Source organism: Gouania willdenowi (assembly GCF_900634775.1).
Source record: "Gouania willdenowi chromosome 24 unlocalized genomic scaffold, fGouWil2.1 scaffold_320_arrow_ctg1, whole genome shotgun sequence".
NCBI lineage: Eukaryota > Metazoa > Chordata > Actinopteri > Blenniiformes > Gobiesocidae > Gouania > Gouania willdenowi.
Window position 1 is genome coordinate 3,558,773 of NW_021144848.1, and position 15,000 is coordinate 3,573,772.

Here is a 15,000-nt window from a genome sequence, read left to right on the forward strand (position 1 = left end):
ATCTTGGATTACCTCGTCACTGTCATCATCGACAGCATTCTAAGAACAACCGGAATTGACTTAAAGTGAAATTAGGTGTTTACAAGATCAATAAATGATTTCATTTGAATTAAAATATGAAATAAACCAGCCACCTAATTTGGATTTAAGTTTAATTCAGAATTTCCATTTTTATTCAGAATTAAGTAAAGCTCTCATGTAAATGTTGCCAATGACACGACTAAAATAGGACTAAAACCAATCTAAATATGTTTTTATGGCGTCCGTGAGAAAAAGGAGGAGGAGTTAGTGAAGAACTGACCTTGTGTAAAGCGCTTAGATTCATCACATCCAGGTCCAACTTAGCTGTTGTTTCATTTTTCTTCATTTGTTTCCAAACAAACTGTTGAGTCACATGTACAGAGAGACTCTGAAAGTATGAGAACCAGAGGTTTAGAATCAATCATCAGACAGAGGAGGGATGGAGGGATGGAACCTCACTGGGTTAAAGTCTGTGAGCTGGAGGCAGTATTTCGTGGCTGCCTCACGGTATTTAGGAAAGTTCCAGCGTTCGTTTGAATACGTTTCCTCTCCTCCTCCTCCTCCTCCTCCATTCATCCTCTCCTCTCCTCTTTCAGGAGCATCGTTCTGCTCCTCTGTCATCATGTGTTCATCTTTCTCTTTCTCACAAGGAATCAGTGAAGAAAGGAAGAGAGGCTGAAAGGAAAAAACAGACAGTGAACGGATGGATGGATGGATGGATGGATGGATGGATGGTAAACTAATCCACAAACAAAACATTGACTGAATCGATGAATAAATTAATGAACACAACAAAGAACCTTCGGACGACCAATGAACAAACCACTGAACATAGGAACCAACCAACCCACCCACTAACCAACCAACCCACCCACTAATCAACCAACCCACCCACTAATCAACCAACCCACCCACTAATCAACCAACCCACCCACTAATCAACCAATCCCCCCACTAATCAACCAACCCACCCACTAATCAACCAACCCACCCACTAATCAACCAATCCCCCCACTAATCAACCAATCCCCCCACTAATCAACCAATCCCCAATCCCCCCACTAATCAACCAATCCCCCCACTAATCAACCAACCCACCCACTAATCAACCAAGCCACCAACTAATCGACCAACCCTACAACCCACCAACTAATCAACCAATTCTCAAACCAACCAATGTCACATGTTATGTTCTGTGTTGCTGAGGTCAGTGAGAAAATGAAAGAGGAAGAAACGTACGAATCGTTTGTCCGCGTGGCGTTTGATGTAGTTGTGGCAGTAATTCATCTGAGGCAACAGGTTGAAGATGACATCACCGACAGCGTCGCACACCAGCACAGAGTGCAGCCAATCAGAGTAGGACACGGACTGCAGGACACACACAGGACAAACATTCAGCCAATCAGAGAGCAGGAGGAGGGGTGGAGACTCACCCACAAAGTGGACGGCCGTGGGAACACGGGCAGCCAGCGTGTGCACACGTCTGTGTAGTAAAGTCCTCGTGAGCTGTGCCTGTGAGTGAGTGATAGCAGAAGTAGAGTCAGAAACATCGCACCTGGAGGGGGCGGAGCTACAGCACATGCAGAGTGAGTTCTCACGGTGTGTAGCCCACGTCCATGGCAACCAGCAGCCCCGACGCGTTGAGCAGCCAGTGGACCTCGTTGTTGGTGAAGCGTCTCTGAGAGGTCACAGGGTCGCTGAGACGCCCGAGGTCCCACATCTTCACGTAGCGGTCCTCGCCCGCCGTCGCCAACAGGTGGCTACGCAGAGAGGTCAGAGGTCAGAGCCATTAAAGACACGCCCCTTCCCTCACTCACATTACAGAAAACACAACCAAACAAATATCACACAAAACAACCATCGTAAGGAACGCAAAAAAGTATAAAATGACAAAACGTAAGCAATTGGAACAAAACCACCACAAATAAGAATATTGTGAGGATGCAGGTGCTGGCCTGCGTCGCCGAGCACTGCATTAGCATTACCTTAGAATTAGTTAGCTTTAGCATTAATAATTATTAACCAAATATTAGCATAACCATTAGCTAGTGTTAACATTAACATGTCATTAGTTAGCATTAACCTAGCATAACATTAGCATTAGACTAGCATTAACATTAACCTAACATTAGCCTAAGATTAGCATTAACCTAGCATTAGAAACCTCCAACAACACAACAAAACACCATGTCGACAAACACACAAAACGTCAACAAAACAACAAATAAAGTTTCCATAAATTAGAAATAGGAAACTGGGGACCCATGTACCAAACAACGATACAAAATGACAATAACAAGCAGCGAGACAAACACACAAAACGTCAACAAAACAACAAATAAAGTTTCCATAAATTAGAAATAGGAAACTGGGGACCCATGTACCAAACAACGATACAAAATGACAATAACAAGCAGCGAGACAAATACACAAAACGACAACAAGCCAAAGCAGATCAAAATCTCAAAGGAAGTGGCGCCTACCTGGAGGCGGGGCAAAAGGTCAGGCCTCGCACGGCCTGGTCGTGAGCCAGGAAACAGCGATAGGGGAGCAGGGTCACACGGTGCTTTGGGTCACGCACTCTGAGAAGAGGAGACTTAGCCGACAAGTTCCACAGGGCCACCGTACCTGAGAGACACACAGGAAACACCGCCACAGCTTTTATTTTGAAGGAGAAGGTCCAGTGATTCACACCTTGATTATATGCTGGTCGTTTTTAAAAGTAACATTGAATAAAACTAAATAATATATAATTAGAAGATCAGAGATTAACAATAAAATAAACAATACAATGAAATATTAAATATAAGCATAAAAACAAGGTAAAAATGTAAAGATGTAATAAGATAAATTGTCAAAAAATAAAATACCATCAAAGAAGATTTAAAAACAATAAGATAAAGTAAACATTAGCAGTGAGTCTCCCTGAGTACTGTTTTCATACCGTCGTAGAATCCTGCCGCCAACACGTCGTGGGGTTTCATCGGCAGCCAATCAAGAGACAGGATCATCCCACTGCGCTGCTGACGAGGCGCTTTTAAGGACCCCAACTTTAGGGTGAGCACAGGGGCTGCCTGAGAGAAAACACAGCAACAAGGATGAAGTGTACAAAGATGGGAGCATGAAAACACACACACACACACACACACACACACACACACACACACACCCCTCACCTTGTACACAGATGGACCTCCACCTTTGTTTCCTGCAGACACAAACGTCACAATCACCTTCAAACATCAAATAAACATCACCAATCTGAAGTGGGTGTGGTTTGTGCTGGTTTAGTCCCGCCCCCTGAGCCAATCAGCATCTCGTATGTGTGCGATCTGTAGCACACGTCATACAAACGTCTGAAACATCCTGAAGTATCACTAAGTGCTCACACACTGGTGTTACAGTTCATCTGGTGATCATGCCATCCTGTGACTGGTTTGTTTCTGACCATAGACTGTAAAAAGAATGAACGACGCACGCTTTTTAGAGCTCCTCCTACTGACTGGCTGCAGTATGTGTCATAAGTAAAGTAAAATACTCGTCACATTTTTTCCCAAACCTAAACTCTGCTGTGATCATTAGTTATTATCATCCTACATTGTGTTCAAGTGCTCATTGTTCTGTGAAAATAATAAAATAATGTGTTAAATAAGTTATTTTAGGTTAAAAAACGGGATTTGACATCATGTATGATGATGATTAACAGCTGCGGATCTTGCCTAGAGCTCTTTAACTATGATAGAAGCTCTATGATAGATGTTCTATGATAGAAGCTCTATGATAGATGTTCTATGATAGAAGCTCTATGACATGTTCTATGATAGAAGCTCTATGACAGATGTTCTATGATAGAAGCTCTATGACAGATGTTCTATGATAGAAGCTCTATGACAGATGTTCTATGATAGAAGCTCTATGACAGATGTTCTATGATAGAAGCTCTATGACAGATGTTCTATGATAGAAGCTCTATGACAGATGTTCTATGATAGAAGCTCTATGACAGATGTTCTATGATAGAAGCTCTATGACAGATGTTCTATGATAGAGGCTCTATGACAGATGTTCTATGATAGAGCTAATATTCACTGCTGTGACGCTAACAAACGCTGTGGTGATGCATCTTCTTTGTCACTTCAATTACAGAATCCTTGTCCGACGGCGAGTGGCTCAGTGAATTATCCGCCTCGCTTCCTGCCTTTTGTCGTCTTTACTCCACCCCTCCCCCACCCACCCACCCTCCCCCCTCCTCCTCACCTCCTTTTCTCATTTATCTTTAAAGTGGAACAAACAAAAGCGTTTATCTGCAGCAAACAGAGCTGCCCTTTAACCTTTGACCTTTCACTGTATCTCTGCTGCCTCCTTTATTTTGAAACATTCTTTTATTCTGAAAATTAAAACAGAATAACAAAGGTTTGATGATCAAAGCATTAAGACTATTTAAAAGACACACTTCCAACAACTGGTGCTCTAGTTTATCTGGTGCTAGTTATTAACTAGTGACTGATCGTCTCATTTATTTATTTATTTTATTTATTTATTCAGTTTATTTCCGACATGGTTACATTCACTTTTTTTTTTTTTTTTCTTTTTTTGTACATGCCGAAAAAGGAGACGAGAGAAGCAGTTTGCTTATCCGGGTCCCGTCCCCTGTTTTACCATCGCAAATTTACATGGGTTTACATGTCTCTCTGGTCAAACATTCTTGATTTCTTCTGAACGTCCATCTGTAGTCAGTGTTGTCCTCTCTATCTTTGTTTGTGTTGGCCTTGTTCCCTGCCAGACGTTGTTAGCATTCCTCCAGTTCAAGAATAGTTCCTCTTTCGAAGGTGTTTGGAAGGTTTTTCCCTTTTCATCCATAATGTCACCTTGTTTTGTCTCTACATCAAGGGTAATCCAGCTGTTGTTAGTTCCATTGGCAGTGTTGTATCCTCCACTGTCTGATGATGGGATCAGATCCAACTTGTATAAACACATCACCACATCCCAGTTCACAAGCAAGGCAGTATTTTAATGTAATATATCTTAGTTCATAAGCGTGTTTCTAACTGCTGTTGTTAGTTTTATTGGCAGTGTTGTATTTTCCACTGTTAGATTTAACTTGTATAAACACATTATTATATCCCAGCTCATAAGCAAGGCAGTAATTTCATTGTATAAAAAAAAACGTGTTTCTAACTGCATATGACAATAAACACTTTGAATTTAAATTTAATGTAATCCTTAATCACCCCACCACCTAGCAATTAAAATGAATAAATGACAGACCTTTTTTACTCTTGGTTTCACATTTAAATCGGTCTCCGTAAAATAATCACAGTCTGAGTTTTGTTTCCAGTGTTTATATAGATCTGGGTCCATATCCATGATTACCATCAGTAATGTTGTTGTTTAGGTGGATCCTTCGTATTTTCCCAAGTTGTCCATCGTTTTGATGAGAACTGGTTTTCCGTTCTCTTCTTCCAGGATGTAAATCCTGCAGTTTTTTGACCAAGTCTTCATAATCTTTCCTTCTTTTTTTATTTGGCGTGCTTTCCATGCAATGCTTGCATTTTGTTTTGTCAGGTTTTCATTGATGTACACCTTCGTTCCCTTGAGTTTATTTCTTTGCTTGAGTATTTCTCCTTTGAATTTTATATTCGTGAAGGTTATTTTTACAGCTCTGGTATCATTTCTCTTTGGCAGGAGATGGCAGGAGTTGATGTTGTCAGGGTTCAGGACAATGTCCTTCGACTTCAGGAAGTCAATGACCTGTTGTTCAATCGATTTTGTTTCTTCGTCACTCCTTGGTTTTATCTTTAGGCCTGTGATGATGACATCTTTCTCTCTTTCCTTTTGTTCCAGCTGTTCAACCCTCGCGTTCAACAATTTTATCTCTTCAGCATTTCTTTCATTCTTTTCTTTCAGTACCTTTGTTTCGCTCAGGAACAATGTTTCATTGTTTTAGGTTCAAAGTAAAAAACGTTTTCACACATTTTCTACTTTTTTAGAGACAACAAAAACTCTATCTATAGACAGAATAGATCTGTTCCTGTCCTTTGTCATAGACGTATAAAGAATAGATCCGTTCTTAAATGTAAAAACATGAACATGTAGCTGTTTAACTGAAAGATGAAAAAACATGTGTATCTTCCAGGTAAAGGAGAAGGAAACTAGAAGATTCATTTTAGTGTTTGGCACAGACAAAGGGGCGGGGCTAATAAAGCTATAGAAAATGTGTAACTATTGGCTGGTAAGTTATCAGACCAGGAGGTGTCGTGGATCGGTTTACATCCCATTAAGTCTTATCTCACTGTGTGTGTGTGTGTGTGTGTGTGTGCTCTGATTTCATTGTGCTTTATAAAGAATGCTGACTCAGCCTTCTTCAGGTGATTTTATCGTCCTCTGATCGATCAATAGTGAAAACGGCAACCAAAGCTCGCTGTGATTGGTTAGACAGGTGCTCACCACTAATGACTCCGACCAATCACAGTCACATGACATTCTTTTTCCTTTAACCATTGGTACCAATGTTGTGCCAATAGTTCACTGAGAAATAATGCACCAGCACTAATTAATGACAAATCACGTGATCAAACATGAAAGCATTGCCCTTGGTAACCAAATAAATATGTAAGTAACTAAATAAGTAGGTACAAAAATAGGTAAGTTATGAGGGGAATAGGCTAATAAGTAGCAAAATAAAGTAGGCAAGACCTGTATTCACAAGATCAATACGTATTGGCAATTGAAAAAATTGGCACAAATAACCTGTATCTGAATTTGTTGACAAGTTTGTTCTTTTTACTAATTAAATTAAAAGTAATAATTCAAGAAAAACAGAATGCTTACCTTGACCTTAAATATGACCTTGAACAAAGGTCAATGTCACACATTGAAAGGAAATGTTGTTCAATGGTACCAGTCTGAGCTCTGGATCTCAGTTTGTTGCCAAGTTATAGGAAAAACGGTTTTCTTTTTTTGGTGACGTCATGAACTTTGACCCCTACTGATCTTTTTACTGGTAGGTCGAACAGCTTTGGTCCAAATAAATAAAATACTTCACCTGAGATGAACTTTTCATAAATGTAAGCATTGAACTTCTACAATAAATATTCGTAGAGATATGGAACATTTTGCTTTTGATATTTTGGCTACAAAAAAGATCAAATGCACATCCTTAACATTGTCCCTATGAGATGACATACATGTCATTAGTGCTGCATTAATAGTCTAGGAAGAGTTACACATAAAAGTAATAATAATAATACATTTTATTTGTAATGCACTTTACATTTGATGCCAAATCTCAAAGTGCTACAGGATTAATAAATAAATAAAACACAACATATATTAAAAGACAGGACTAAAAGAGGCATTAACTGCTAAAATAAGTAATAAAATAATAAAAACAACTCTTATGAGAAAAATGTATTTGGCAATTTTCAATTGTCAAATACAATAACTAGTAAATCAGGGAAATAAGTATGAAAGTAAGCATGTAAATACACCAGTAACTGGGTGACTACCATAACTAAGTAACTAACTGAGCTAAAAGCTAACGTTGTAGCTAATTAACCAGGTAAATAAGTAAGCAAGCAAGTCACTAAGTGAGTAGTGATGTAATTAAATAAGAAACTAGGTAAAGTATGACAGAATGTGTAAGAGTTAAATGTTCTCAACTGAACGTTTGGTAAGAATGATGGAACAATGGTTCACTGAGAAATAGTGTTCCCTAACTATTTAATGACTCCTTTTTTATCATCAGAGCAGGAAGGGACTAAAAACTGTGTATGAAGCATATAAAAGTATAATTAAGCAATGATTTAATAATAATAAAGTCCATTGAAACATGAAATCAGCTGTGGTTAGAGTGGGCGGGGTCTATGAGGGGGGTGGAGGTGGAGCCACAGCTGGTGATCCATGGCAGCAGAATGAAGAGCAGAGTCCGTGAAAGAGGAAAATGTGAGAGAAAATAATGGAAACGTCAGCTTTTATTCTGCACTTTACGACTTCAGCCTGATGTAAAACCACCGTCTGTGTCGGATAGTTTCCTCTGAGTGAGAAAGAGAAGCAGTGAGCCACGAACGTAGAGCTCTACTACATAGAAACACCCAGAGAGAGAGACAATAGAGGCACAGCAAAGGTACACAACACACACAAACACAGGAAACACACACACACAGGAAACACACACACACACACACACACAGGAAACACACTACATGCACATAAAAGGGGTGGAGACTGCAGCATCTGACCAATCAATGGAGAGAACTGTCAGACTGAGCATCTTTACAATGAATGGAGGAACAGTTTATGATCTTAAATAAATAAAATTAATATAAATCTATGATGACAGTGAAGAGCAACAGTGTTAGTGCAGCGCACAGCAGGAGGCGGAGCTTAGCATAACTTGGTACTGACCAGGTTGATGAAGTTTAAAATGATGAATAATTAAAATCCATAATTCAGACCAAAGACAACCTGTTATTACAGTAAAGACAGTAATAATAGAACTCAGACAGGAAGCTGCTGATACTGTTAATGTGTAAAAGTGTGAGATTATTTATGATATTAATCTATTAGATGATAAACAGACAGAGCTCTGTAGTTAAACTTTATTACAGCACACACGTGTTTCTATTCATGTAGATCTATTTATCACAGACTGGGATGAGAACACGTTGTTTATGTTCCTGTTGATAATATCAGCCCCAGCATATGAATAAGTTAATTAATTAATGATTAATAATTTCAGCTGCCCACACACAGTTCATCAGATATAAATCTATATTGTTCCTAAATGATGTCATCAGTAAATGAAAGGCATAATTTATAATTAATAATCTTCTTTATAAACTCATCTATCAGATCTGCTCCAACCAGGATCATCTATTAATGGGCAGGTTGTTTTCTAAGAGATCTGATTGGTCAGGAGGCGGGGCTTTAGCGGTCAAAAAAACCCAAGCCAGAGAAAAACCTGGTCACGACCAGAGGGTGTTTGATCAAACCCAGTTCAGGTTTAAGTCCAGGTTTAATTTGAGAGTCTGGCTTTGTTAAGCCTGGTTCTAACTAGAACAGTGGTTTCATCAATGACAAAACATCTTAGTTACCATGGTAACACAGTCCGTGTGTCAAACCTGCTCCTGACCAGGTTTAATCTGCTGAGTCACTCTTAATAAACCACGTCATCATTAATAAAGAAGTCATTTAGTGATGATTTAAAACACTCAATAAATATCTATAAAAGACTTATGTTATACTTTATTTTATAAATACTACTTTAATACGGTATTTTAAAAATAAATTAAACATAATATGATGATAAATGTTTGAATATGATTTAAAATCCATACAAATGATGATATAATCATTATTACATGTTTAATGTGTAGCGTATTATTAATGATATCACAGTGTGTTTAAACCATCAGTAATAATATATAATATATACGTGTGTATCATCACCTCTGTTTACCACACGTATAAATGTGTTTATTTATTGATCAGAGATTAATAATGAGAAAGCTGTGGGAGGGGCTTCAGGGACAGGGCGGAGCACTAAGGCTCCCAATGACAAAGATACACTATCACTTTAAGAGATGTTCACACAGTGCACGTACCTCACGTGCACAGCTCACCTGCAGCGTCTACAGTGTTGGATGTGACATCCAACAACATCCAACAGAACCACTGCTGCTCCTGCTGTTCATTTAGTGGTGAGTTCATCAAACTATTGATCAAACACTCATTAGTCTCATTAATTACATATTATTTAATAATGAGTTACATCATCTCTTTTATTAAACACTGACAGGTGTTAAAACACTTATCAAACGATCAGTGTGTGATCACATGATCAGTGTGTGATCACATGATCAGTGTGTGATCACATGATCAGTTGTTTTCCATGATAAATTAACTAAATAACACATTCTTTAACCATTTAATACTTTTAAAATGTTCAAACCACAGTTTGTCCTTTTTTTTATGCGTCCATCATTTATTGTCACTGCTCAGTAACAGATGATGTCACTTCCTGTTGGTCTCAGCATTGGTTCCTATTGGCTTCTCATTCATTGTAAAAGCTGCAGCACATGCTCCGTCACTCTCTAATCATTAAATCTGTGATCGATCTAGTGGGTCTGATGAGGACGTTCACTTAATCTAAACACTGTCAGCTGATTGGCTGAGCTGAGAAGAGTTTGATGAAATGGTAAAAGGGGGCGTGGTCACAGATGGCTTAGCTGAACCAGGTTTAAGCCATAAGTCTGGTTCTACTGAGAACACTTTGATCAAATACCTCCAGGTTTAGTGATCATAGTAGTCCAACACACACTGATTCAATCCCCAAAGTTAGCGCGATAAGAGGTCATCTAGATTTGTAGCTTACCCCCACAGGTATGCTACAAACACAAACATGTGGACTGGGGGCTACATGCTAAGCTAACAAAATGTATGAACTGGTGGCTATGTGCTAAGCTAACCAAACATTTGGACTGGTGGCTACTAGAGATGGAGATAATGACAAAAAAATTATCTTGATAATTCCTGGTATTAATCACGATAACGATAAAAATCACAATAAATAAAAAAAATCACAACTTAGTGTAAACAGGTTCTTTACAAACACAAATAAATGTGAATACATCAACATTAGACACATTAAAAAAAAAAAAAACACATGAAAATCAAAAATAACTCCAGTAGTGTTTTTACTGCTGATGAATATTGTTTCATTTATCTTATGAGTTACATAAAGTTATGGTTAATCAATAACTCTGATTTCTGATAATTAAACCAGATCAAGCTGATGATTTAATCATTCACTATGTGTAATAATCTTAATAGTTACATTAGTCTAATGGGACCAGCTTTGTCTGTGAACACGTGAAATATAATTAGAAATATTGCGTTTCACAAGTTTGGACGAATTAATAGTGACATTATTATTTATGCTAATATTTATTTCACACAACGTGTGACATGTTTAGTTTTTATTCTTCCACACAAGTGTTAAATCTGACCATAAACAGTAACACGTGTTCTTATTATTTGGTCTGTTCCTTATATGGAGTGGTTAGCATTAGCTCTTAGCTCAGTCAGTGTGTCGGTGTGTTAGCTTAGCATAGTTAGCTTTAGTTAAGTTTCCAGTTCATAATGGTTGCTACAGGTTCATCTCTGTCCCCGTGTTTGTAGAACTTTGTGTGGATCTGATGGAGGAACTAGGATTGGTTCACTTTGTTGATGTTTATCTGCTTTTAACCCAGTAGTGGTTTATGATGTATCACAGCATAGTAGCTTCTGGTAGCCATGACGATCACCTCACACACACAGACAGACGGTGGTGTGTGAAGGGGGCGGTGCACGTCAGAGCTTCTGCTCCAGAGAATAATAAGTTGACAACAAACAGGGACAGTTTTAGGACATTAAGAGTCAAATGGCCCGTGGCCCTAATTTCCGACATGGGAATTTATCGTTTATATCAAGGGATGACGAATATTTACCGGTGAGAATGTTTTTGACGATGTCTGTCTGTTAATGTGTGTTATGAACACTGGTAGTAGCTGAATTACACTTGTAGGTTATATCATCATAAATACATAATCTAATGTTCATTTGAACTGTTCTTATGATTATTATTGTATGTAATAGTGTATTTCTATAGACATTGATTCAATGAAAAATGACTTGATGTTTGAATGTTTTTTACATGATGATCTTTTTAATGACGTCCTTTCTGTTGCAGACAAGGAGAGCTGAGGTAAAGGTAGCACTGCCTTGGGCCACAGTGTTTTAAGTGGGAGCCTCTGTCATCATCAACATCTGTGATAAACACCTACAACATGAGACATGTCCCCACATAAATGATGGACAGTTGTTCATATGAAATATTAACAAATAAATGTATTAATTTGTGGTTGATTAAAACTAGCATTAAGAGGCCACAGTGCAGGGAGAGCTGCTGGTATGGAGGTGATGACATCATTCTGAAGGTAGAAATCAACGTTAAAACAGGACAAAGTCACGTTAAAAAAAAAAACACTTTTTTTTTTCCGCCGGAACGTATCATTTCACTAAAGTCTCACTCTGATTATTTTGTGAAACTTGGCAGCCCTGACTTACAGAGTTCAGTCTCAGAGGAAGAAGAACACGTGGAACATAAAGAATAAGTAACGGCCGCTGCACAGACCGTCAGAGAAAACTGTGAAAGATGTTGAGATTCTTCTAAACTAAATCATTGTTAGAAGTAAATATGGATCAATAAATATCCAGTTGGGAGCATTTCTATACGTAAGGATGACGAACAGTAGGCGTGTGAGTGAACGTTTATTAATAAACTGGGCTGGAACGTGTGTGTGTAACACACACACACACACACACACACACACACACACACACACACACACACACACACACACACACACACACACACACACACACACACACACACGCACACACACACACACACACACACACACACACACACACTGTGATGGATGAGGACTATAAGGACATTAATCTACACTCTACAGACAGACACGCACGCACTGCCCTCTGCTGGACATAAAGGGATTAAACACAGCTATAACCATCAAGGTTGGGGGTCAATTATAATTGTAATTGTGTCATTGCTAATTAATTACAATTACAGCATATGTAGTTAATAATTATAAAAAATTGTTTCATATAAAACTTTCCCACGTTTTACCATTTAAAAAAAACATTAAAACCTATATTTTTATTGATTAGGAAGTCCAACAAGATAATCAATAGATATGAAATAAATTATTGATAGATATTAGTTTTTAGTGTATTTTACAGATGATTTAGGACGTGTTAGCATTAGAGATGCTAACAGGAAGCTAACACAAGAGGAAGGTTCACTTTTATTAGGTTATTTATTTCAGGCTCAGTAACTGTGATTCAATTTAATTGAACTTTAGTAATTGAGAACTTAATAGTAATTGATTTTCTGAGAATAAATTAACTGAAAAATGTAATTGACCCCAACTGTGACAACCAGTGTTAATACTTTATTAATCACTTTGCACAGCTGTGTGGTTATGGTTGTGTGTTTGTGCTCCTACCTGAGGGGCGGGGCTTGCTGGCGTGCACAGCGTGGGGGTGGGGCAGGCTGTACACACCCACCTCTCCGTTAGACGTGGCCACGGCCAGCAGAGCCAGTCTGGGTAGGAGAGGATCCTACAGAGGAACAACACCACTAATTACATTTACCTTTTCAATTATCAATGTTCAATTACAATTACAATAACCGGCATTTTTTCCAATTACAAATAGACTAAATTATTATTATTAGCCTGAAAGTCAATGACAATTACCTTCCCAATGACTAAAGTTGAATTATAATTTTCCTAACTTTTATTCCTATAGCGTTGTGATGATTGTATTTTTATGTGTATACGTTTTATCATCTTTACATTAACTATTTAATGCATTGATTATAATATATATTATCTAATGTAAAAGCCCAACGAGGAACAAGAGTTTTAGCTATAACTATAAACTCTTTGTAAAACATCAGTTACACTATTGTTACTCTGTAAAACTGTCGTCTGATTTAAAAAATAAATCATTCAATTATATCAAAATTCACTGACAGGTGGTGAGAAAACTTCATATAAAACATATTCTAATAATTGCCATAAAAGCAAAAGACATGTTTTGCTTTAATTAAGTTGCAATTGCCAGTTTTTATTGAATTTCAATGGAAATTACATTTACAAAGTCAATTATCTTAACTCCACCTCCTCCTCAGTGTGAGTCTCACCTGTCGGGGGGTGAGAGGTGACTCCCACCCTCCAGACGGACAGAACTTCAGCTGCCACACAAAGCCGTGCTCCAGGACCAGAGAGTAGGACATGGATGAGGTCTGCTGGGGTCTACACACACACACGCACAGAGACGCACACAAAGAGACGCACACACGCACAAACACAGACACACACACAGAGACGCACACGCACACACACAGACACACACACACGCACAGACACACAGAGACGAGCACACACAGACACACACGCACAGACACACACGCACAGACACAAACACACACACACAGACACACAGAGACGAGCACACACGCACACACACAGACGCGCACACACGCACAGACAAACACACGCACAGACACACAGAGACGAGCACACACGCACACACACAGACACATGCACAGACACACACGCACAGACACACACGCAGACAAACACACACGCACACACACACAAACACACACGCACAGACACGCAGAGACGCGCACACACGCACACGCACAAACACACACACACAGACAAACACGCAGAGACGCGCACACACGCACACGCACAGACACACACACACACGCATAGACACACACACACGCACGCACACACGCACACACACACACACACACACACACACACACACAGAGACGCACACACGAGGCTCCTTTAAAACCACTTTCATCTCAACTAAAGGAACTAGATTAAAAAATACAGACCATGTAAATAATGTATGTGAATAACAGTTTTGTGAAAAAAGATGTACGTATGTAAAAACTGACGTATATAAATATAAACATATGTAAAAACTGAAGCATGAAAGTAATAATGTTTGTAAATAAACATTTTTGTTAAAAAAAAAACATGTAAATAAGAATGTATGTAAACAGTGACTTTGATAAATAATGACCTATGTGTTAATGTTGTGGCTGGATGGCGTCACCAGTCCCTATAATTGGTGGGAGGTCAAAGGTCATGTGTACCTGCTGTTGTAGTCCAGTTCTCCCACATCCCACAGCTGGACCAGCCCCGGCCCACTGTACGTGTCCTTTATGTTGTGCAGCTCGTCCATCCCTCGGTGGGCGGCCAGGGCCACGTACTGAGGGGCGGAGCGTCCATCAGGGGTCGGACACCACTCCAGCGCCCACACCGGCCCCCCCACAAACAGCATCATGTCCCAGCGCTGCGGGTGGGGGGGCAACGCCTCAAACCT

General features: G+C 39.1%; 1 protein-coding gene across 4 annotated transcripts in view; it reads right to left on the reverse strand.

Moving 5' to 3' along the window:
* gtf3c2 (general transcription factor IIIC, polypeptide 2, beta) overlaps positions 1–15,000 on the reverse strand; it is a 27,466-nt gene that overhangs the window by 4,295 nt on the left and 8,171 nt on the right. For 3 of the 4 annotated variants that reach the window (XM_028440671.1, XM_028440672.1, XM_028440673.1), the window contains exons 9-19: positions 14,771–14,998; positions 13,796–13,907; positions 13,095–13,209; positions 3,198–3,229; positions 2,966–3,095; positions 2,505–2,649; positions 1,620–1,781; positions 1,455–1,533; positions 1,261–1,389; positions 481–696; positions 302–409 (exon numbers count right to left, since the gene is read on the reverse strand). In XM_028440671.1, the coding sequence (XP_028296472.1) occupies positions 302–409; positions 481–696; positions 1,261–1,389; positions 1,455–1,533; positions 1,620–1,781; positions 2,505–2,649; positions 2,966–3,095; positions 3,198–3,229; positions 13,095–13,209; positions 13,796–13,907; positions 14,771–14,998 (1,456 nt within the window). The remainder of the gene's footprint in view (positions 1–301; positions 410–480; positions 697–1,260; positions 1,390–1,454; positions 1,534–1,619; positions 1,782–2,504; positions 2,650–2,965; positions 3,096–3,197; positions 3,230–13,094; positions 13,210–13,795; positions 13,908–14,770; positions 14,999–15,000) is intronic. The other variant, XR_003673008.1, reaches the window with a different exon arrangement.